The following is a 21970-nucleotide window of genomic DNA, read 5'->3' as shown; positions in this document are numbered from 1 at the left end:
GATCCAAGGGTCTTCATAAGGATTTACAAAGGATCACACTAAGGGAAGCAGCAGCACAAGGAGATGTGAATTGGGTTTGCTTTTTCATCCTAGCCTAAGCATCTTTGTTAGCAGTTGGATGTTAATTTTGTCACCTGGCTTTACAGTTCACAAGGGACAAAGCTTTCTTTGCTGAGAGGTTAGACCTGTGGCAAGCTGGGCTCATTCCCACAGTTCTATTTTGTCAGTTGGAAAGAGTGGAATTTTTGATCATCCCTGAACCATTTCCTGCAAGCCAACAGGAGTTAAGTAGCTCATTCCTCATTTACATGCTCCTGCACTGCCCTGCCAGAAAGTTGCTGGGCCAAGCCTGCTGATCCATTCTGTCATCTTCAGGCTGTACCCTGCCATGCACCCAAGAGGAGACAGATTCTTCTGGATCCAGCCATGCCTCATGCTGCTCAGGACACTGAGAACTTCCTCAGTCTCCAGAGGGAGCATACGGCCTTCCAGTCATCCGCTCAAGGGCCTCAGTTCCTAAGCCCCCAGCTGAGGGCTGCTGATCACATCACTGATTTTGTCCTGAAGGACAACAGGGCAGAGTGACCCAGTGAACACTGCAGCAATGGGGCAAGAGCCCTTAATGGGAAATCAGTGTGTGTCCTGGTTTGTTCACATTTCAAGCTGCTGTTTCAAACCAAGTCCAAGATGACAGACTGGTTTATGAGTAACAAGGATGGCTGCTTGGCAAGAGCACAGAGTTGTTGATCCTTACCAAGGGCACAGGACTGTTTTTTCTCACACAGAACAGAGAATACCCTACCTGATACCACAGCCAGCCTGGAATTACAGAGTTTCATTAGCATGAACCTTAGAACATTTCTAACTGCCCTGAGAGCCCTCACAGCAGCAGCAGCACAACTCTCGCTTGGACACATGCACTTCTTCCCTATTCCCTCTTACAAAGAGCTTTGTAAAACTGCTGGGTATAACATGCAAAACTGTTTGTCAGATTGGCTTAATTCCCTGTAACCTGTTTTAGCCATGTGAATTTTCTGTGCTTTGAAGGAAAGGAGAAAAAAAACCCCACACCACCCATACTATTGTATAAGCTATCCAGGGAAATATCTGGGCAAGAGCTGCAGAGATAAGCTCATGCTGGACAATACTTTAAATGCTCAAATTAACAAGAACTGGCTGGGAAACCAGGTTTAGTTTGTCAAACCCAATCCTCAGCAGTGCTGCCACGGGCAACAGAAATGTTAGCTAAACTCCAGAGAAAAAGTTCACTCTCTCTGGCTGCTATTCCCATCTCATAGATAGCAGGGAGGAAATAGAAGAGCTGCTGTAATGGCATAAGCAGAAAGGTTTTTAAGGACTAAAATTAGTGACCTTTTGGAAGCAAAAAAAAAAAGCCCCCCAAAACAACACATTAGTCATAATCCAAATATTGTGCAGAAGAGAGCTTCCCATGAGGCTTGGCTTCGTTTCAGAGCCACCAGGGTTCAGCACCAAGTACAAGACTGTTTACTTGCCTTGATGGAAGTAACAGCTTGAGGTAGGGATAGTGCATGATAGACACACAGAGTCAAAAGGGACCCCAAAAGATCACCTGGGCCATCCCTTTGTCAAAAGGAAGGATCACCTCTACCAATGCTATTTCTGACCTCCTCTTCTGTAAGCTCTTCTTGAACACTTCTAACAGTGAAGGTGCTGCACATCCTCAGGCAATCTATTTTGGTTCTTCAGCAGAAAGCTGCTTCTGATCTCACTACATCTTGCTGCAGGTGGGGGACCAGGACTTTGCAGTCAATTTACTGTGAGCAGTGGGAACAAAATTCCCTTCCTTAAAATACCCATTTATGAATTAAAAGAAAGTGAAGCCTCCCCTCCCCAACCAAGCCCCTCTGTGATCTTTGCTCAGAGAGAAGCATCTTTGACTGCTAGGAACATCAAGCCACATCTTTTCCTGCTACACTCACATTCTGCCTCACTTCAGTTTGCAGGTCCCAAATTATCTTCCCATTTCTTTAGTTACAGGAGGCTCATTTAAACCAAAAAAAAAACCCCAAAACTACTAATATAACCCCCCAAAACTAAAAACTCCCAAACCAACAAAACCCCCAAACAACCCACCCCCAAAAACCAGCTCTGCACCAGTCACTTTAGAAAGTGTTTATTCAAAAGCTTCATAGCACCATCTTGTTGGTTTTTGTTTTAAAACACCACCCAAATAAAATGCAGCAATTAAAATGTTGGGGTTTCTGGTTGTTTGTTTTTTTTTCTCTGAACATGACACTAACTCCACCTGTGAGGATATTTATGGTTGTTCTTGCTAATGACACTGGAAAATAGCGCTCCTGTGCACACAGGCACCGCGCCGGGCTGAGAAATGGCTTCTCCAGGCCCAGCTGAAACGGAAGAACAAACCCAAGTCAAACTGGGAAGCCTCAGGGAAATGGTTTGGGAAAGGTTTTGTTTTCTTTCTCCCTGCAGTTCTGCTGGAAGAGAAGAATTTTTCTAAGAGGTCAATTTTGAGCAGTTTCAATCCTTATCTTCCCTACTTCAGCACAACTAAAAATGCAGAGATAAAACACTCGAGGGGGTTCTTTCAGGGTACAATCCAGACCAAGGGATCCTCGGACTCTATGTACCTTCATGTCTTTGTTCTGAACAGTCACTTAGCTGTTAATGCTAAAGGACCTTTCATGGCCATCTTTTTCTAGGGAAAACATGAAGTCAAAGTAATTCCAACTCAGTTACTAAGCTGATTTTCATTAAAAATGGAAGGTAAAACCAAACTGCCACGGACAGCACTTGCAAGACTCTTTCATGACCAGGTTTTCCCCTCCCCCCCATTCCCTTTCTAGTTCTGCAGAGCCAGATTTGTTCAGCCAGGCCAGTGAAGCGCTATTTCCCAAAGATCCTTAGCTTACATGTCAAGAATTTGGACCATGCTGAGTGCTTGGTCACATTATCATTTGGCTATGGCTTCCAACCACTGGAATTCTCTATTGCATCTACTTCTGGTTGACCGTTAAGAGGCAAAACACTCTGGAGTTCACTTGGCTAAAGCCCCCATGGGGTCCCAAGCTGGCAAGACAATTGGTTCCTGCTGCATCACTGCCAGGATGTCATCTGGTACATGCTTCTTGTCCACCACCACTTCATACACGTACTCAGAAAACCAGTCATCAGTCATGATCAGGTAACCTGCAGAGGGAAACAGTTGGTTACAACACAGGACCATTAACACAGTGAAGCAGTCACAGATACAAGTTTCACCTATGAATGAGGCATCACAGCTATACTTCACATATCTGAAAGAAAAAAAATCACCAAGAGACTAACTTTTAGGCTAACTGAGAGCCTTTCACAGGCACTGAAAGACTAAAAGAGAAGCCTGCAAGCAAAAACAAGACCCAAAATGCTATTTATAGCTCCTCTGTTAAAATAGGCATTGAGAGCACTCAAGTGAATTAATGTCTTGTAAAAAAGGCATTTAAGGTAGAAGGTAAAATTCCAAGTCTCTGGCTTTAGAAGTTCTTAGGATTCTGTTAAGAAACAGAAAATTCTCCAGGTGAATATCCAAAACCATCACTGGCTTGAGAAAACTTTGCTGTTCTGGTTGTTGCAGTAAGGAGGCCAAATGTACAACCATCTAAATCGCACTTTGGCTCAGCTAAACCATAATATTCCTCCTTGAGAATTTCAGTGAACAGCCTTTGAACTGGGGGTTGAAGTCACATTCACAGTGTCACAGATTTCAGCAGAGAGCTCCCAATGGGAACAAGCTATGCAAGGTGAACTGACAGCGAGAGTGGCTGGGAGAAAGCAAGCATTTAGAAGACAGATGAGAAGGCTTTGTGCAATAAAGTTCCTCATGTCCTTATACAGTATCACAGCACAATCAAATGAAACAAGAAAATGGCCAAAGAATATGGACAATAAATGCATCTATCTACACCATCTTGTTTCTAAAGCAGGAGATCAGATAATTCCCATAAATTAAAACCCCTATCAATTGTAATCCCAGCGAGAAACCATTTTGGAAACATTGCCAGAGGGAGCTGCCTTGATTATTCTCTCTTCAGGATATGAGTTCTTGGGACACACAAAAACCTCTCACTCCCAAGAGCCAACAAGTAATTGCACCCTGAGAGGATAATGAACTCTGCTTCTGACATCCTGTATCTCAAAGCTTGACAGTGCTGATTAGGATCACAGTGTCTGAACAAGGAGGAAACGTCAAGCAGAACTTCAGGACATGCAAATAAGCAAGGTGGCTCTTTGAGAAGGCCTCTGCCTGGTGTCACAATGAAAGCCATTATCAACTCCTTCATTAAAAGGAGACATACTTTATACTCAGCAATATATAACAGCTAAGAGCTTGCCTGAAGCAACCCTGAGCTCTGCATCGCATCCAGGTTAAGAGGCAGAAATGGAAAAGAAACAAAACTTGATGGGTTTCCTGAGCAGGGTTTTACCTCAAACCATTTGTGTGCTAAGGCCAGAAGATGGAAAACCACCTAGAACAGCATCATCTTGTAAGAGAACACAGCACCTGAAGGTGTACAGATGAGGCTGGCCCACAGTTCTGTAACCTTCACTTCAGAGCTGACAAGCTGCTGGCCAGAGAGGTCAATGGAGGATTATTGTGTAACTTAGGATTTGGGCACCTGAAAATAAAGCCCAAAGGGTCTTGTACAAGCCACATTGCACTCATGCTGTAACTCCTCCACAGGGAGGATAAATTAACAGAGCCTTTCTGCCACAGTGTATTTATGAGATGATTTATACACAGCAGACTCTGAATGTCCACAGTTAAAGCCTTAAAATGCTTTCATGCACAAAAGCTTGTATGTGACAGCCAGAGGAAGAGATTAGAAGTCAAGAGGAAGAGGATTTTCAGCTGGAGATGTATCTCAAGAAAGTTGTTGTCATGCCAAAAGAAGCAGATGGACCCCTCAGATGGATGTGATAATGTGATTTAGTGTTCCCCTCTAGGGATATGCTGGGTTCAAAGTCAGGTATCAACAAACTGTCTGCAGAACAAAGGAGGAAGCAGAGCAAGTGAACTTGCCTCTGCAGCTGACAAAGTGCCAGCAAAACACAGAAAGGAAATATTTGACTTGGAAGTGACTTTTTTTACCTCAAAAAAACAAGCAATGTTTGTCAGCAGCTGAGGAAAACCAGATGGGATTCCAAGAAACCCTTTTAGAACAGATATGAAGTTACTAAATCTTCAGGAGAGGCAAGGCTAGGCTCTTCCCTGGGCTTCCCTGGGACAAGTGCTGCCACAAGAATTCAGTCCTGCCCACTCCACAGGGTGTGAGTAACTTGACTTCATCCCATCACATCCAAACCAGGAGTCAGTCTTTCCAGCCCTGCACCAAGCAAGTCTGAGGGAACAGTTGCCTGGCAAGCAGGAGAGACCCCATGTCAAAACCCACTTCCACTTCCCACCACCAAGCTATTTGTTTGGTTTGTTGGTTTTTTAATGGCTCAAGGGTAGTCTCTGTGTTCTGTTGCAGGCTGTACCCTTCACCATCCTGTCCAAGAAATAATGGAGTTGGAGCTTACTTGCACCCCCCCCCCACCCAACTGGGCCTCAGCTGGGATGTGCCAAGTTTAACATCACTCTTGGCTGCCTCTTGACCGATGTGGATTCTGGTCCTCTGCACTGGACTTATCCAAGCACAGCTTCCCCATTCCTCAACAAGGCAGATAAGATAAAGATGATGACTGCCAGCAAGAGAGCTAAGAGACTGCAAATCCTCACCCTCCTACAGCAGCTAGTATGGGACACTGAGAAGTAAAAATGCAGGGCAGGAGGAAGGGGATGAAACCCTGTCATTGCCTCTTCTGTTCCACTGCCTTCAGCTCAGTGGGTGGCTTGGTCACAGCTATGAGAGTCATTCAGGGATTCACCTCCCTGAGGCCTGAGAATAGAGTCAAGCTTCCTTCTGAGGGGATTTTCTGCCAAGACTTTTCCAGGCAACTCCCTAACCAAAACATAGTGAGCAAAACTTTCCAGAGACCCTGGTCTCCACCACTGCAAACCAGATAAATGACAGTGACTCACCCACAGAAGGTCACAGGGATGGCATGCATACAGCACATGCCTACAAGGTGTGGGCATGGCTTATTCAAGTCCCTCTGGGGTCCTGCTCTAAGAACCACCACCAGCTCCCCCTGCAATAGCTCTAGAACTCACTGGTGTAAAGTGAATCAATAGTTGGAAGAGAGATGATGTCTAAAGAGAATAAGCTGCAAACCAAGCAGGAAGTTAGACTTGCAAACCTGGGTTAATCTGGTGTCATTTCTACCCTAAAGCTTGAGGCACTACACATTTCATTTCTAGTTGCTGCTTAGCTCTCCACACATCAATCACAGCTCCTGCAGCTCTGTCAGCATTCACTGATGCTCCAAGCCTAGTAACACCAGCAGAGAACTCCAACTGTTCAGTCACAGTTCAGCAGGTACAGCTGCTACAAGCAGCATCAGCTTTCAGTGCACTGCACCATGCTCTGGGAGTGACAGCCAGTCTCAGCCTTTCTCCAGTTCTATTAAATAACAGCTGAGCCCTGGCCAAGGAGCATGTATGGCTGGGACAGTCAAAGCTGCTGACAAGACACCTATTAGCTTCAGAATGTTTGGAGTAGTAAGCAAAGTCCATGCTGAATGTTGCAAAGCAAGCAGAGTAAGGCACTTCCTTCCTGGAAGCGTTCCTCCAGCTCTAGTAGCATACAACATCAGAAACCAAGTATCTGGAGTGTCTCAAAACAAAGTGTTCTGACAATAAAGGCACAGCCAGCCAGGCACTTTTCTACTTTATAGTCTCTATTATTCATAAGGGCTCTTCAAATAATTAGTTTGTATTGGGAGACAAGTTTTGATGTTAACTTTTTAGTACTGACTTGGCTTCCTGACTTGATCCAACATTCCAAAGCACATCTTACTACTGTCACATTTATGAGCCTTGAAGGCTGATCATCAACAGCTTCATTGTTCTGCACAGACTAAAGAGTTTTATTGGAATACTTTGCTGTAAGTGTATGCAGCTAACTCAGAACAGACAAGTGAGAGACCAAGGGGCCAGAGCATAAGCTGAGACACTGCTCCAAGGCTATTCCATGGTTTGGTTAGCTGCTCATGTATCAGATACCAGAAGCTTATGAATAAGACCACATCCTAAAACTAGTTCCAGAAATAGTCTGTTTCCAAAGAACAACCCAGCCATCCTGGGAAATTCCTGTCATGAACACATTTGGGATTAATGTGCAACAGAAGAATGTGGACTGCTGGGTTGTGCCCTAGGACATGCTGCAGCCTGGCTCGGCACGCTCGTGAGCAAGCTCCTGCCACGGCTGAGCCCACATCCGGCCTGTCTCCGATGACAGAAGTCATGGAGTTCCCCTCCACTCCCCTTAGGAAAAGCTGACTGCTTGCAGGCCTTGGCAGAGCACAGTGAAAACAGTCTCACACCATCAGCCCCATTCAGCCAGGGCCAGTGAAGGCAGAGCTGCCCCCCCAAGCCCAGGCAGGGAAGCAGCCTCTGGCCATTCCCAGGCTGATCAGGGAAGCAACTAGAAGCAAATTTCCTAAAGCACAGCTGAGCTGTGCCACCCTCTGCCCACGCTGCCTGCCCATGTGCCACCCTGCTACAGCCCTGCAGTGCTCACAATCACTGTGAAAGGAACAATAGATAGTGCAGGCTGAGAGTCCTCAACAGGAAAGCAAGTTCATGCAGAAAGCCTGGCACATGAGCTGTGGGTTCTGTTGTTGCTGGTGCTTCTCAAGCCAGAGAGGAACACTGCAAGGGTGTCACAGGTCAAGTTTTCAGCATGGCTTCAAAGACAACCAGAATTATTTATTCTACTTTTTAATTTAGAGAGACAGGTGCTGGAGCTGCAATAGTTTACATGGAGCTGCTCACAGCTGGAACCAGCCATATCCTCATCTCCTTACTACAAAACCAGTGAGTAAATGCTTGCAGTGGTTGACAAGCAGTGCTGTAAAGGAAAATAAACCACCTAGGTTTCACACATGGCTTGGGAAGTAGCATCAGCCAGAGGCCCCAAAGATGAGGCAGCTGTAGTGTACAGAGTCACACTCAGCTGTGGTGCCAAAGAACTTCAGCACATTTTAAAGCTTCTGCAGTGAAGTCTTTACTTCTCCTTTCACACTAGGCGAAAACATTGCTGTCCAGCACAGCTCTTGCAATTGATCTCACCTTATTTGACACTGAAGCATTCCTTATCTGTTCTCCCTTTATTAAAAGATCAGTTTACATGCCCACTGGAATTCTTGGCATCTCAGAAGTGCTGCCATATTTCCAGACCAATACTGCCAGGTAGTTCAGAGTTTTGCCTCTACAGTTGAACTTGGGACCACTTACATCAAGTTTATCCAGTGGCATTTCCTGCCTCTCTACTCAATGCTTACATTCAATTTACTTGGATGTAAATCACATTGATGTGAAGAATGTTTGCCTTCCAGGAACACAGTGCCATAACTCAGTGACCCACATGCTGTTTGCAGCCTAGTTCCATGCATGCCCTGGTGAAGGACACAGCACATCCCCTTCCACTAACCCCAGCTGTGTTCCTGTGACTATAAATCACTTTACCTTTATTACCACGGTCTTCACCCCAGGAGTTTTCCACTCTCCATTTTTCAAATGCATCTTCTTGCCCATCCTGTGGCAAAACAAGTTGCTGGTTATTCACTAGTGAGGACCATCCCAGTTCATAGCACTCAACCCTGAATCCTGCACCAGCAAAGCACAGAGCTCCACTCCCAAAGGCCTACAGGCACTGGTTTCTTACTAATGGCTGGAGAAATGAAGTGTTCTCCAATACCTCTCTACCTGCTTGCCTAAAACATGAGGCAATGTGGTCAAGAAGAGAGCTTTCACTATAAATTTACATTTTCTGGTGAAAATAAAACTAAATCTGAGCTTGGACTTAATTGACTGGCAGAATTCAAACAGCCTTCCCTGTCACCTATCAGTGGCTTCACACTCAGAAGGAAGCAGTGGCCTGCACTTTGTCTGAAGTCTGCTTAAGTCTACCAAGTACATAAGAGCACTGAAAACAGCTGCAGAGGCTGTGCCACAAAAGGAACTGTTGATTCCTTCCAACAGCCTTTCATGGGGAACCAGCAGGTCCCTTGAGGAACCAGAGTTATTCTTGAACTACTAACATTCTGTATTTTCTTAATACAAACCCCAAAGCAAACCCAAGCCCACACACTGGGAAACTCACCACAGGTCCTATTTTAAAGTCCAATGGAATATTTGCTGCATTGCTCCTGTTCTGCCTTAAAAATGAGCCACTCCCTAAATTGTGACCAAGAAGTCAGCTCTTGAGGCTGTCACAGTATCACAGAATAACTAAGGCTGGAAGAGACCTCAAGGATCATTGAGCCCAACCTATCAACACAAACCTCATGACCAGACCATGGCACCAAGTGCCACGTCCAATCCCCTCTTGAGCACCTCCAGGGATGGTGACTCCACCACCTCCCTGGGCAGCACATTCCAATGACGAACGACTCGCTTGGTGAAGAACTTCCTCCTCACCTCGAGTCTAAACCTCCCCTGGTGCAGCTTGAGACTGTGTCCCCTTGTTCTGGTGCTGGTTGCCTGGGAGAAGAGACCAACCCCTTCCTGGCTACAACCACCTTTCAGGTAGTTGTAGAGGGCAGTGAAGTCACCCCTGAGCCTCCTCTTCTCCAGGCTAAGCAACCCCAGCTCCCTCAGCCTCTCCTCACAGGGCTGTGCTCAAGGCCTCTCCCCAGCCTTGTTGCCCTTCTCTGGACACGCTCAAGTGTTTCGATGTCCTTCTTAAACTGAGGGGCCCAGAACTGGACACAGTACTCAAGGTGCAGCCTAACCAAAGCAGAGTCCAGGAGCACAATGACTTCCCTGCTCCTGCTGGCCACACTATTCCTAATGCAGGCCAGGATGCCATTGTCAGCACCTGGGATAAGCACATTTGTATACATTAAGTTTTAAATCAGAAGTTGCTATTTCATGTGCATCTTTTTTTTTATGCTGTAAAGTTGTAACAGGATTTTCAAGCAAAGCCTTTTTACAAAGGAGGTAAAGCCAATGTATTGCATCTTACAACTCAGTTTATCAAAGCTCCTTTAGATTAAGTGAAGGTTTCATGTAAGACAACCTGTCCCCACAAAGGAGAAACAACTTAGTCCATTTGGAATGTAGAAAAGCCTCTAAATGCTGAGCTTGTAGGATAATTTCTTTCAGGGATGTGTTCATGCAGCCTCATACACAAAAGAGCTCAGCATGCAGAACACAATAGGGAAGATTCTGTTGAGCTGTAAATAAGTAAGTCCAAAACTTTCTTATGACTAAGCAGTCCCAGCTCAAGTCCTCAACCTCCAGACCTCAAACAAACTCATGTGCAAGCTGTTCTTTTGCAAGCAAAGGTCACATTGGACAGGAAGAGATCACTTCAAAGAGACTTTAATAATGACTCCTCCTGGAAATAAATTGAAAACATCAACACTGCAGATAACCCAGAGCTGTAAATTTTCACATGGTTCTTTTTAACTTCAGATGTGTTTGGTTACACTGCCAGGAGCAGATTCAGTTGTGAATCCACCTCGGCCTACTGTCTGCCACAGAGCTAATTTGGACACCACTTCCCCTCCCTAATTATGAGTGGGTCAGATGGGTCACATGCCAGTGAGATGCAGGAGGTTAAGGCTGTTGCAAAGTGCCTCCTATTGGCATTTCAACAGAAAGAGCTTCATGCTGTAAACCAGAGTGGACTGACCCAGGGAACTGGCAGGATAGGAAGCACTGACAAAAGATTTCTTCCTCAGCAAGACACTTCAGGAACTGCATTTAAACATGGGTGTAGGTTTTCTGGTATCTTAAAAGCAGAAGCTCCTTCCCTTCTCCCTTTCTCCAATAAGGTTTTGTGGGCAGAAGGAAAGAAGTCCTTGCCTAGTTTAAAATTCTTCCTTCCTTGTTAAATATTTATAGTTCTGAAGACTCTGACACAGAGGGAGGACAGGACCTACACCACGCAGCTTCATGTGCCAGGGTGTTGTGGCACGTGCTGAGCTCTACCAGAGCAGCTTACACACTGTGCATCAGCCCAGAACACACAAGAGCTGCCAGAACGTTCAAACACATCTGTGCAAGCATCAGGCCCTTGAGAAGAGACTCTACCTTCTCAGTGACAGCTGTCAGGACCATGGCATGGGTCATCAGCGAGTCGCCGAAGATCAGTCGCTCTGCTTTGTTCATGTTCTTGACAGAGACGCCGAACACCAGCTCGTGATTGAATCTATTAAAGACACAGCAGCAACATTAGGAACAATGGAGAATTCTTAGAGTACATCAAGGTGGGGCAGACTGCACTGCCCCAGGAGCCACTGCCCAGGCAGACAAGTTCAACTACTTTTAGTGTCCAAAAACCTGCAGAAATGGGAGCACGTGGTTGGACTAAATGACCTCTGGAGGTCCTTCCAACCCAAACTCTTCTATGATTCATTCCATGATAAAAAGTAATCCCTTTAGGAGTTGCTCTCAGCAGATGCTAGACAATTCTAATGAGTAACAACATTTAACCACCACTTGAAATGCATCTTTAAAGGATTCAGATTTTAGCTAATAAGCAGAAGCAAATTTCTGTTGCTGTTTGAATTACTTTTGGGGCTTTGCAATCCAAAGTATGTACAAATTGGTTTCTTACACAGCTAAAGGCCTGTTGCTGTCCTAGCCAAGGATCCCACATGCTTTTCTGTTTTCATTTTCCACTTACATATTCAGGTCATTGATTCCCAGCTTGCCATAGAAGTGCTTTGCAACATCACAGCCAAACCACACAGCCTGCAAACAGAAGGCAGAGTCATGTCTAGGCCACATCCCAGTGAGTTTCCTATTAGAAGAGCTGCACCACACCATCCACGAAGGCCAACCAACCAACCTCGCCGTCCTTAATAGATGCTGCAGCTAATCTCTTCAAGACATCCACAGGCTGGTTGTTGTAGAGTGTTTTCCTCCCTCCTGCCAAGTTGCCCAGGTACTCCACTGTGTACAGCCTGTTGTATGGGTTCTGAGGCCGAGGGTCATTCACTAGACAGATCTGACAGAAAACCAGGAGGTCATAAAGCAAGGTGCAACTCCCAGATGGCTTTCAGCGAGCTGCTTTGGTCCCAGCTGTCTGTCCCAAACAAGCCACTTGGCTGAAATACCAGCTTTAAGGTTTTGCTTGGGTTTTGGTTTATAAAGTTCACCCCACAGCAGCTCTGGACATTATTCCTGCTCTCTGAGGGCTCTCTTAGGGCATTTTATGCCTGATTGGATCATTACACATTGTAACACTGCAGAATCTTCATGGAACTGCAGTATGAGAGCACAGCAACTGAAGGGGAGAACACAGACACAGGGCTTCCTGTGACCCATGGAGGCAGTACCCATCCCACACAGTGCAGCTGCCCTTGCAACAGTGACTTGGCAGCAAAAAAGTCTTAGGAAGCAGCTGGCTTTCAGCACCTCACCTTGTCCTCCATGTTGAAGTAAGGCTTCACATGCTCATAGTAGAACTGGAGCGGTGTCATGGGGCCATATTTGTGGTAGTTCTTCTCCTTGTCCCGGAACTCCCAGCAGAAGGTCTCTGGAGGGTTGCCCAGGCAAGTACTCACTACTCTGAACACCTGCCCCAAGAAACAAACAGCAGTGAGCTTGCAGTGGTAGGAGAGGCAGGTCTGCATGTTTCAGCAATGCCACTGATGAATGGATTTCTCCACATGAGAACCAACTGGTGAGATGGGAATCTTAAAGGTCATCTTTGGAGAACATCAATAAAAGCACACACACAGGAATTATTTGCATTCAGCTCTGGAAATCTAGGTGTTTCAACAGTTCAAAGCTGATCTGAAAGGCCAGAGGAAGATCAACAGAATCTCTCTCCTCATTCTCACACTCTACAGTCTCAAAACAGAAGCTTACAATGAACAGATAAATTCCAGGAATCAAGAAAAGCGTGTCCACCAGGCCTAGGGAGGTTCTTCTCCCCCCCTCTACTCTGCCCTGGTGAGACCACACCTGGGTTTAATGTACACAGGACAGGTGTCCAAGTTTGGGCTCCCCAGTTCAAGAGAGCCAAGAGATCTGCTGGAAGGAGTTCAACAGAGAGCTAGGAGGATGACTGGGGGACTTGAATGCCTGTGGTTTGTGCCAGCTATTCTCAGCTCTCAGGCTTCACACTCCTCTCACTGGCTTTTCACAGAAGAGAGACAGAATACCTTTCCAAAAGCTGACTTACTCCTCCTGGCACCAGCTGAGCTGATTTGTATGGATCCTAAGGCTCTGTAAGAACTCAGTCTGTCCTGATGGTAAAAGCAGTGCAACATTCACGCTAAGTAACACCATCCAACTGTGCTCAAAACACAAATAAAGGTGTTCTTGCTCCAAGCCATTTCAGAAAACAAGTGAAGAGATTAATTATGGAGCTGAAGGGTGTGGGCTGGAGCTCTTACTGGAGGAGCTCATACATTTATTCCTCAGTAAATATGTTGAAGAGCAAAGATAAATCCCTAAGCTACTATAAATATTTAATTTTGCACAAAAGGTAACATTTGCTGTGGGTACACCCACATTACCTCAGATATCCCCAAGTGCTGAGAGATGAGGCCATGAAAATGAAATAAGCAAAGGAAAAAAAGCCTAAAGGGAGAGAGCAAGGAGGCTCCAGCCAGAGGAAAGAACATGGAGACAGAAGTCTCAAGTTAACAGAGGCAGTGGACCTTGGGAATGGCCTCCCTTAATTGTTTTGCCACCACACCCATCACAGGCCATCTCTTAGTATCTCACAAGCTTCCTCTATCAATAAATAAGCAGACATATTGAATCTAAAAGGTGACTTACCACAGCAACAACAACTAGAACCAAGATAAGGCAAAGAAATAGTGGCTGGTGCTAAAACCCAAATGGAATGAGGAGGGGGGGGGGAAAAGAAAGGCCTTGCTGATAAGGAAGAGTCTACAAAGGAGCACAGTAAAGGCAGAAAAATTCAATCACATGCACTGCACTGCTTCCAACTTCTGACCTGCTGTGCACTGCTGTGATAAGAAGAATGTTTATACAGTTCTGGAGTGAATATTTAATCTTGTGTTGCAGTACAACTGCCCCACTTTGGCTAAAGCACTGCCTCCCAGCATGGCAGAACCAAGATTTGTTAAGCAAAGCAAACTGCCCAGGACAAAACCAGATTCTGCTTTGCCATGTGCAGAAAGAGAGGCAAGGCTGCACACAGCCACCTGGAATGAGTGGTCTCAAGCCTGTAAAGCTGGTGGGTTTAGTGTACACAGCACAGGTGCAACAATAGTGTTTATTGAAAGGAAATCCACTTCAGTTGCAAACCATCATCACCACTGCAAGAGGAAACACTTAGCTTCAGGGAACTAAGCACAACCCTTTGACTGAACAAACTGTAATCACTTAATGAGCTTTAATGTTGGTCCCAGGATCTTTTATCAGAGGGCAAGAGGCTCTGAACAAATGGAGAGGTTTTGCAGTGAACTGCATGTCATTGCCCTGCAAACAACCATCTCTGAGAAGCTTTTGATGTCTGCTGGAGGCTTTTGATGCCTCCAAGGACTTTTGGACACACACACTCTGGATGTAAATTGCATTAATTAACTTTTGAACTAAGTGCTGATTAGCAACATACTGGGGCAGGCTCAGAGCATAGAATTACTGCTGATTCTTAAAGCAAACACTCCCTAAGAGTTTTTGTTTCAGTAACATAACCCAAGCAACACAACCCATTTTCTTCTTTAACCTTAAAATGAGATAAAGAGAAGCTACAGGTTTTAAACATGAAGCTCAAAGATGAATTGCCAATACCCAAGCCAACACATGAACCAATAACCTGTATGCCAGTGCAACTGCCTGAAGCTTATACAGGAATTCCCCAAGGGAAGTTCTGCCCAATACAGACCTTTATTGGACTGCAGAGAAACTAACTCACAAACAAAAACTTTTGGCTTCTGGAGTCATCTAGTGACAGCCACCAAAGCCATTGGGTTACTTTGCTTTGTATGTTTGAGAAACAAAAGAATCATTTAGGTTGGAAAAGGCTTTTAAGATCAAGACCAACCATTTATCCAGCCCTGAGGACACCACTAAACCTTTATTAGAATAAACCAAACCAGGTTGGAAGAGACCTTCAAGATCATCGTGTCCAACCCATCAACCAATCCAACCCACCCAAACAGCTAACCCATGGCAAACCATGCCACTCAGAACCACAGCTACATAAAGTTATCTACTTTTTTCCCTTGTAAATCCAGACATTTAAATTAAGACAGCCTGAACTCTAAAAGGTCCTTTCGGCTACTTCAGAATCAAACGTGAGGACCACTGAATGAGAGATGGGTTCAGCTCACAGGGTGTTCGGCATGCAGAGCTCCCTTTTGCTGTTCTTTCCTGCCCTCTGGTGGGCAACTCCTGCAACAACGCTTCGTGCTGCAAGGTTTTACACTCAAAGCCATCAGAAGAGCAATTTTTAACCTGCTCCCCATCTACCATGTGGCAAAGGCTGACAGACCACTGCTTTGATCTCCCAAAATACAAAATGCTGCTCTCCTACAGAAAGGGGCAGAGGTCTGTAGAAGTAATAGCTCTAGAATCCATCCAGTCAAGCTGCATGCCTGCAGGTAGTAGAACAACTCAGGAGGAGCTAAACATCAGGCCCCACTTCAAAAAATGTGCTTGAGAGGTCTGTGGTGCCAGGTTGGACTCTATCTTTGAGGTCTCTGCCAACCTTGGTGATACTGTGCATATGGGGTCGGAGTGCCTGAAGAGCTCCCAAAGAGAGAGGGACCTGGGGGTGCTGATTGACAGCTGCCTGAATATGAGCCAGCAGTGTGCCCAGGTGGCCAGGAGGGCCAATGGCATCCTGGCCTGCATTAGGAATAGTGTGGCCAGCAGGAGCAGGGAAGTCATTGTGCCCCTGGACTCTGCTTTGGTTAGGCTGCACCTTGAGTCCTGTGTCCAGTTCTGGGTCCCTCAGTTTAAGAAGGACATTGAGACACTTGAACGTGTCCAGAGAAGGGCAACAAGGCTGGGGAGAGGCCTTGAGCACAGCCCTGTGAGGAGAGGCTGAGGGAGCTGGGGTTGTTTAGCCTGGAGAAGAGGAGGCTCAGGGGGGACCTCATTGCCCTCTACAACTACCTGAAGGGTGGTTGTAGCCAGGAGGGGGTTGGTCTCTTCTCCCAGGCAACCAGCACCAGAACAAGAGGACACAGTCTCAAGCTGCACCAGGGGAGGTTTAGACTCGAGGTGAGGAGGAAGTTCTTCACCGAGCGAGTCGTTCGTCATTGGGATGTGCTGCCCAGGGAGGTGGTGGAGTCACTGTCCCTGGAGGTGTTCAAGAGGAGACTGGACGTGGCACTTGGTGCCATGGTCTAGTCATGGGGTCTGTGTTTATAGGTTGGATTTGATGATCCTCAAGGTCTCTTCCAACCTTAGTTATTCTGTGATACTGTGATTCTATATCTCCAAGCACAAAGCATCCCTAATCAGGCAAGCAGGCACTTGGTTTGGCTGATCCAATAGCCATAGAAAAAGAGTAGCAAGAACCCTTATCTATTCCAGCCTCCCAGAAGACTGATGGCGCACCAGTATGTTTACCTCTTCTATCATGGTGTCCATTGCAGCACAGATTTCTCCTTTCATTGTTCCGCTTTCCACCATGTTTCTTAGCCGCAAGCAGTATTCTCTCATCTGTTTGAAGAGAAAGCAGGTTCAGCAGAGGTTTCATTGCAAGGGTGTGAAAGGTTCCAGGATTCCCTATCTGGTGGTTTCAAGCATCTGTCTCCCCCTTCATTATGTGCTTTCAAAACTAAAAGAAAAGCCCTTCCAGAAGGCTTTGTTCTTAATGCTTAGACTGGACATAAGGAAAAAGTAGTTCCCTGCAAGAGTGGTCAGGCATTGGAATGTGCTGCCCAGGGAGTCACCCACCCTGGATGTGCTTAAAAATCATTGGGATGTGATGCTTTAATTTAAGAAGGATATTGAGACTCTTGAATGTGTCCAGAGAAGGGCAGTGAGGCTGGGGAAAGGTCTGGAGCACAGCCCTGTGAGGAGAGGCTGAGGGAGCTGGGGTTGCTTATCCTGGAGAAGAGGAGGCTCAGAGGAGACCTTCTTGCTGTCTACAACTACCTGAAGGGAGGTTGTAGCCAGGTGGGGGATGGTCTCTTGTCCCAGGCACCCAGCACCAGAACAAGAGGACACAGTCTCAAGCTGTGCCAGGGGAGGTTTAGGCTTGAGGTGAGAAAAAAGTTCTTCCCAGCAAGAGTAATTTGCCACTGGAATGTGCAGCCCAGGGAGGTGGTGGAGTCACCATCTCTGGAGGTGGTCAAAAGGGGATTGGACATGGCACTTGGTGCCATGGTTTAATTAGTCAGGAGGTGTTGGGTGATAGGTTGGGTTTGATGATCTCTGAGGTCTTTTCCAACCTTATTGAATCTGTGATTCTATGCTTGGGGACATATGGTTTAAGGGCAAACCTCCTAGAGGTGGGGTTATCAGTTGGACTTGGTGATCCTGAGGCTCTTTTCCAGCCTGAATGTTTCTGTGTGATTCTCTTGTTAAAAATAATAATCAAGAGAATGGAATGATTTAAAAGTAAAAGAATCCCTCAAACCTCAGAAATTCACTAGCAGTTGCAACTCAATCACTGTTTTCCAACCACTGATCTGAAGCTTGCAGCCATCAGCTTTTTTTGGGGGGCTTAACGTCTCATGGTTTCCCTAACTGATGCTGCAACATCCACACACATCACCACCACCCCTGTGACTCAGAGAACAGCCTGTCTTCATCCTGTAACATTTATTTTGCAATTCTAATGCATAATTGATCTCCTGGTTGATAAAAAGACTGGAGCATTTCCCCACTGCATGCAGAACTGCAGTGAGAGCAGCACGTGCTTCCCATTACTGTCACCATCCATAAGGCCTGGAGCCGTGAGTGGGGCTCCCTCAAGACCAGCTGGTTTGCAGTGTTCAAGACCAGAATAACATTAACACCATTTGTTATGCCTAAGCTCATTTCAGCTCCTATTTTGCATTTTTTATGTGGATTTCAGCAGGCAATTTTCCCTGAATATGTAGCACATGAAGTGGAAAAAAAAACCTAAATCAAAGCCCACTGTAAAAAAATGCTTTAATTGCCTTTCTGGTTAGCTACCTACAGCAGCATCTCCCCAGATCAATTCACTGCTGTAACTCAGGGAGCAAGCTTACACCTTCCTTCAAAGCTGCACATCTCTGTACTGAAAGCTGATTTTTCAGGCTCAGTGGTTTGAAAGTGTTTGGTTTCTTTCATCTTTTCTACCAAATCTGGCAGTCATCTCTGGAAACCTTGGCACGGTGGCAGATGAAATGGCAGCACAACGTCTAGCTGATAGCCAGCGAGATGCCAAGTGCCTGTTTTGCAGAAGCACTTCATCAGCCACACATCAAGGATTCACTCTTTTGAAATCTGAGGCTTAGGAACAACTGCTACTGAAAGCATCTAGGGTACTATCAAGCTACTGAAGCCTGGCAATGGCCATCTTCCAGAAACACCTTCCTGGTCCATGCCTCAAGATTAACATCAGGCTTTAGGCTGCTTTCTGAATAGAAGTTGCCGAGATGCACTTGATACTTTAGTCACTAAAGAGATTAAGGTGGCTAGGAACACTTGGAGCAGGTTCATTTCCATCCTCTCCCCTTAATTACACCATCTCAATCAATTTTACCTTATGATTCAAGATCTCATTCATCCTTCTGGTAGCCTCTGTGGTATGAGACTCGGGGAAGTATTTCTTGGGGACGACACCATACTTCTCTGGAAGAGCAGCAAAACTCTGGGTTAATAATTGTCTTTCCTGCACAGCAGAAACTTCTGCCTAAAAGCAAAATGTAGCTGTGGTTTGTGCAGAAGCTGCAAGGCAAAGTCTCTTATTTAAACTTGCAGGTGTTCAAAGCCTACATTTTAACTTGTGACTGAATCCTGACCTCTGATCTGCATCCCACAGGCACTCTCAACGAGTGGAATCCCTGAACTCTTCACAATCTTTTAATTCACCACATAAGAAGTTCTAAACCAATTAGTGCTTCTTATGAAGTCCTTTCCCCCCCTAAACAAGAAAGATACTTGCAAATTTAGCTCCTGCAATACCTTTTAAAGTAGGACTCTTCTGAATTAGTCTATGTATTTGACCTAAGGTGAAGTGAGTAACTTCCCAGTTTCCTTTCCTCCTCAGCATTCATAAACACCAGCAGCAGCTCAACTGCTTCCTACATTACAGCACCAAAGATCACACCCTGCAAGGCTCTGGATGTAACAGCACCATCCAAAGTCATCTCTGCCCTGATTAAATATTTATCACAATTAGATGGGTAAAAAAAAACCCAAACCCTAACCTCCAGGCTTCACAGAAACAAATCCCTTTTGTGATTCTAAGCTTCTCTGATTGGCTTGTTGATTCACAAAGGTGTCACATTGTTTCACAATACAAACAGAAGCAAATTCTACTGCAGTTCAAGATCTGGAGGAGCTCATCCTTAATCAGAGGAAGGAAGATCCTACTGAAGCTGGATGTTTGCAGGACCAGCATTGCCACATTCCACATCCTTTCCCTCTCACTGCACTTTCTTCAGGCTGCAACTCTGAAGCAGTTCTGCTTCTGCCTTGTAGACACACCCTGGGTCTAGCTACACTTGCTGCCTTGCCATGTGCCCTAAAAAATGCATACAGGGATATAAATAAACTGTGTGAAGCTGCTGACTGAGGGAAACCTTCATACTAAATGGGATCTCTAATTGCTGCTGTTGATCTCCTGAGCTAGCAGCAGCAGCAGCAACATGCAAGTGTGTAGATCCCAGACAAGATTTAAGCCAGCATTTATAAATTGGCATGAAAAAGGTCTTTGATTAAAGAGAAAGGCAGTGGCTGATGGCTTTCCCCTTAATAAGCTCCCAGGTCTCAAATGCAGTTTGTTCTCTTGTTTCATTTCTCATCTCTTAACCCAGCAGGCAATTCTCTTACCAATGATGTTAACCAACATATCCCACTGGCCCCCATCGTTGGTGGGGTTGGAGAGCAGGAACTGGACCAGCCTTCCTTCCACAGGCTCCTTCTTCTGAGCCGTTTCCACAAAGGCATTTAAGAAGTAGTAACAACGTTCAACCTGGAACAGACAGGCAGGAAACAGAGATGTTAAGCAGGGACATTGTGCAGTCAGTCATTCCTGAGGGTTCAGTTCTTCAGAAGTTCTAACTGGATGAAGAGGCCTTCTGCTCACCCACTGCAGTCCTCATTTCCCCTCTAGCATTCCAGGACTTATCCTACAAACATATTTCTGTCACAGACCAAATATTTAGGAGTGAGTTAACACAGTGCTTAAGGGTAGGGGAACAGGAAATGTACAACAGAAGTTATGCAATGAACCCTGGCCCAAGCTAGCACTAGAGTTGCTCTATTTCCCTTAGTGAAAAGCAACAGGCAGAAGCTCACTGATCAGTCACAAGCAGGACTGAAAGCTCAAGAGAAACTGACAGTCATGTTCCACTGGGCCTCCTGCAAGGGATGTTTGAGGTATGCACAACACCTGAAAGAAGGCTTTTACTACTCCAAGACATACATCTTCACAACCTTTGCTACCTGAAAGTTCCACATTTTTCTGACTGTTATTTGAAATATGCATTTAAAGAGCTTTAAGCTTCTTCTCATGGATGTTTTCCACCTGGTTGGTCAAGATGATCCTGCCTAAAAGAAATTCTGTCCCAGTATTAATAACTGAGTGCATAAACTGTCCCAGAACAGCCTGTACCACTGTACCTTATCCCAGAAGAAGAGATAGGACTGGCTGAATTCAAACTCTTCAATGTTGTATTTCTTCATGAAAGGAAGACGCATTGCATTGAGACAGGAGAAGATCCAACACCTCCCTGAGTGATCAAAGGGCCGAGAATTAAACTGGAATGTCTGTACTCAAGAGCTGGGTAACATTCAGCTTTTTCTGTTTAAACACAAGACTGATGACACAGTTCTGCCTCCAGCCTTTGGCCCGCTGTGCTGGCTGGGATTGTAAAGCACCAAAGAGCTGCTAAGGAGTTTAGAAATCTTTTACTGCAAATGCAGGTGTCTCAACCGATTTTATCTCAGAGTGCACAGGAGGGAGAGCAGGCAAGTGCTGCAAGTCCACAGGCTTGTTATTAAGTCAAAAGGATGCTGCAGGCATTCCATTTCGCGCACAGCCCGACAGAAGGACTTCAGAGGCAGTCCTGACTCGCAGGAGCGCAGGCAGCATTACATCATGCCCTCCCCAAATGCCAGCACCACCGAGGGAGCGCAGCCCTCCATACCGACCCGCACCGCTGGCAGGCAGCCAGGAAGTGCCTTACCGGAGTTCTTCTGGTTGGTGACGGGCTTGCCCTCGGCGGGCACGGCGTGCTGGAAGACCTGCACCGTGTCCTGCACCACCTGCCGCTGCAGGCACACCTCCAGCGGGTCGTTGCACGTCGCCACGTTCTGGGCCAGCAGGAACTGCGGCTCGGCCCGCAGCCGCCGGGTGAAGGCGACGGCCTTCTCCATGCTCAGCCCTAGGGGACAACGGGCACCGTCACCGCCGGCGCTGCAGCACCCCCCTCCGGTAAGCCTCTCCCTCAGCACCCGGCACCGCGATAACCGCCCCCCCTCCCACCCCTCATCCTCGGCCCATTGCGCAGGTAGCGGTACGTCTCCCCCCTCCCCTCTGGCAGTCCCGTAGCCCCCCAGCTCATTATTGCGGCACTCGCCCCCCACAGGCACACTTCACGGACAGCCCCCCCCCCCCCCCGTACCGGCTAGGGCCTGCCCTTCACCGTGGGCATTCATGGCAGCGGCTGTGCGAGCTCCCGGCACGGAAACCGCCGCTCAACGGCCTGGCCCCCCGCAGGTCGCGCGCCCGGGCGGAAG

At 46.4% G+C, this 21970-nt stretch overlaps 1 protein-coding gene across 1 annotated transcript; it reads right to left on the bottom strand.

Annotated features, from left to right (window-relative positions):
- Positions 1 to 2139: 2139 nt before the first annotated feature.
- BLMH (bleomycin hydrolase) lies at positions 2140 to 21966 on the bottom strand. The gene is made up of 12 exons (XM_068154514.1): positions 21856 to 21966; positions 21418 to 21615; positions 20852 to 20961; positions 20060 to 20201; positions 18768 to 18856; positions 16658 to 16750; positions 12520 to 12675; positions 11946 to 12104; positions 11781 to 11848; positions 11186 to 11303; positions 8612 to 8681; positions 2140 to 3192 (listed from the first exon to the last, which is right to left on the bottom strand). Exons 1-12 carry the CDS (start codon positions 21887 to 21889, stop codon positions 3041 to 3043), a joined length of 1389 nt encoding a protein of 462 aa, XP_068010615.1. The 5' UTR covers positions 21890 to 21966; the 3' UTR covers positions 2140 to 3040.
- Between the last annotated feature and the right edge of the window lie 4 nt (positions 21967 to 21970).

Source organism: Melanerpes formicivorus, unplaced genomic scaffold (genome assembly GCF_026170545.1).
Source record: "Melanerpes formicivorus ecotype bairdi unplaced genomic scaffold, bMelFor1.0.p_v2 SCAF_29, whole genome shotgun sequence".
In the NCBI taxonomy this organism is placed as follows: domain Eukaryota; kingdom Metazoa; phylum Chordata; class Aves; order Piciformes; family Picidae; genus Melanerpes; species Melanerpes formicivorus.
The sequence above is the reverse complement of the archived record's forward strand: the minus strand, read 5'-3'. Positions and strand labels throughout refer to the sequence as shown.

Coding starts and splice junctions, on each gene's coding strand:
- BLMH (XM_068154514.1), bottom strand. CDS start 21,889: ATGAATGCCCACGGTGAAGGGCAGGCCCTAGCCG. Junction 16,751..18,767: donor ATGAGATCTTGAATCATAAG/GTAAAATTGATT, acceptor CTCTTCAAACAG/ATGAGAGAATACTGCTTGCG. Junction 11,849..11,945: donor CATCTATTAAGGACGGCGAG/GTTGGTTGGTTG, acceptor TTCTGTTTGCAG/GCTGTGTGGTTTGGCTGTGA.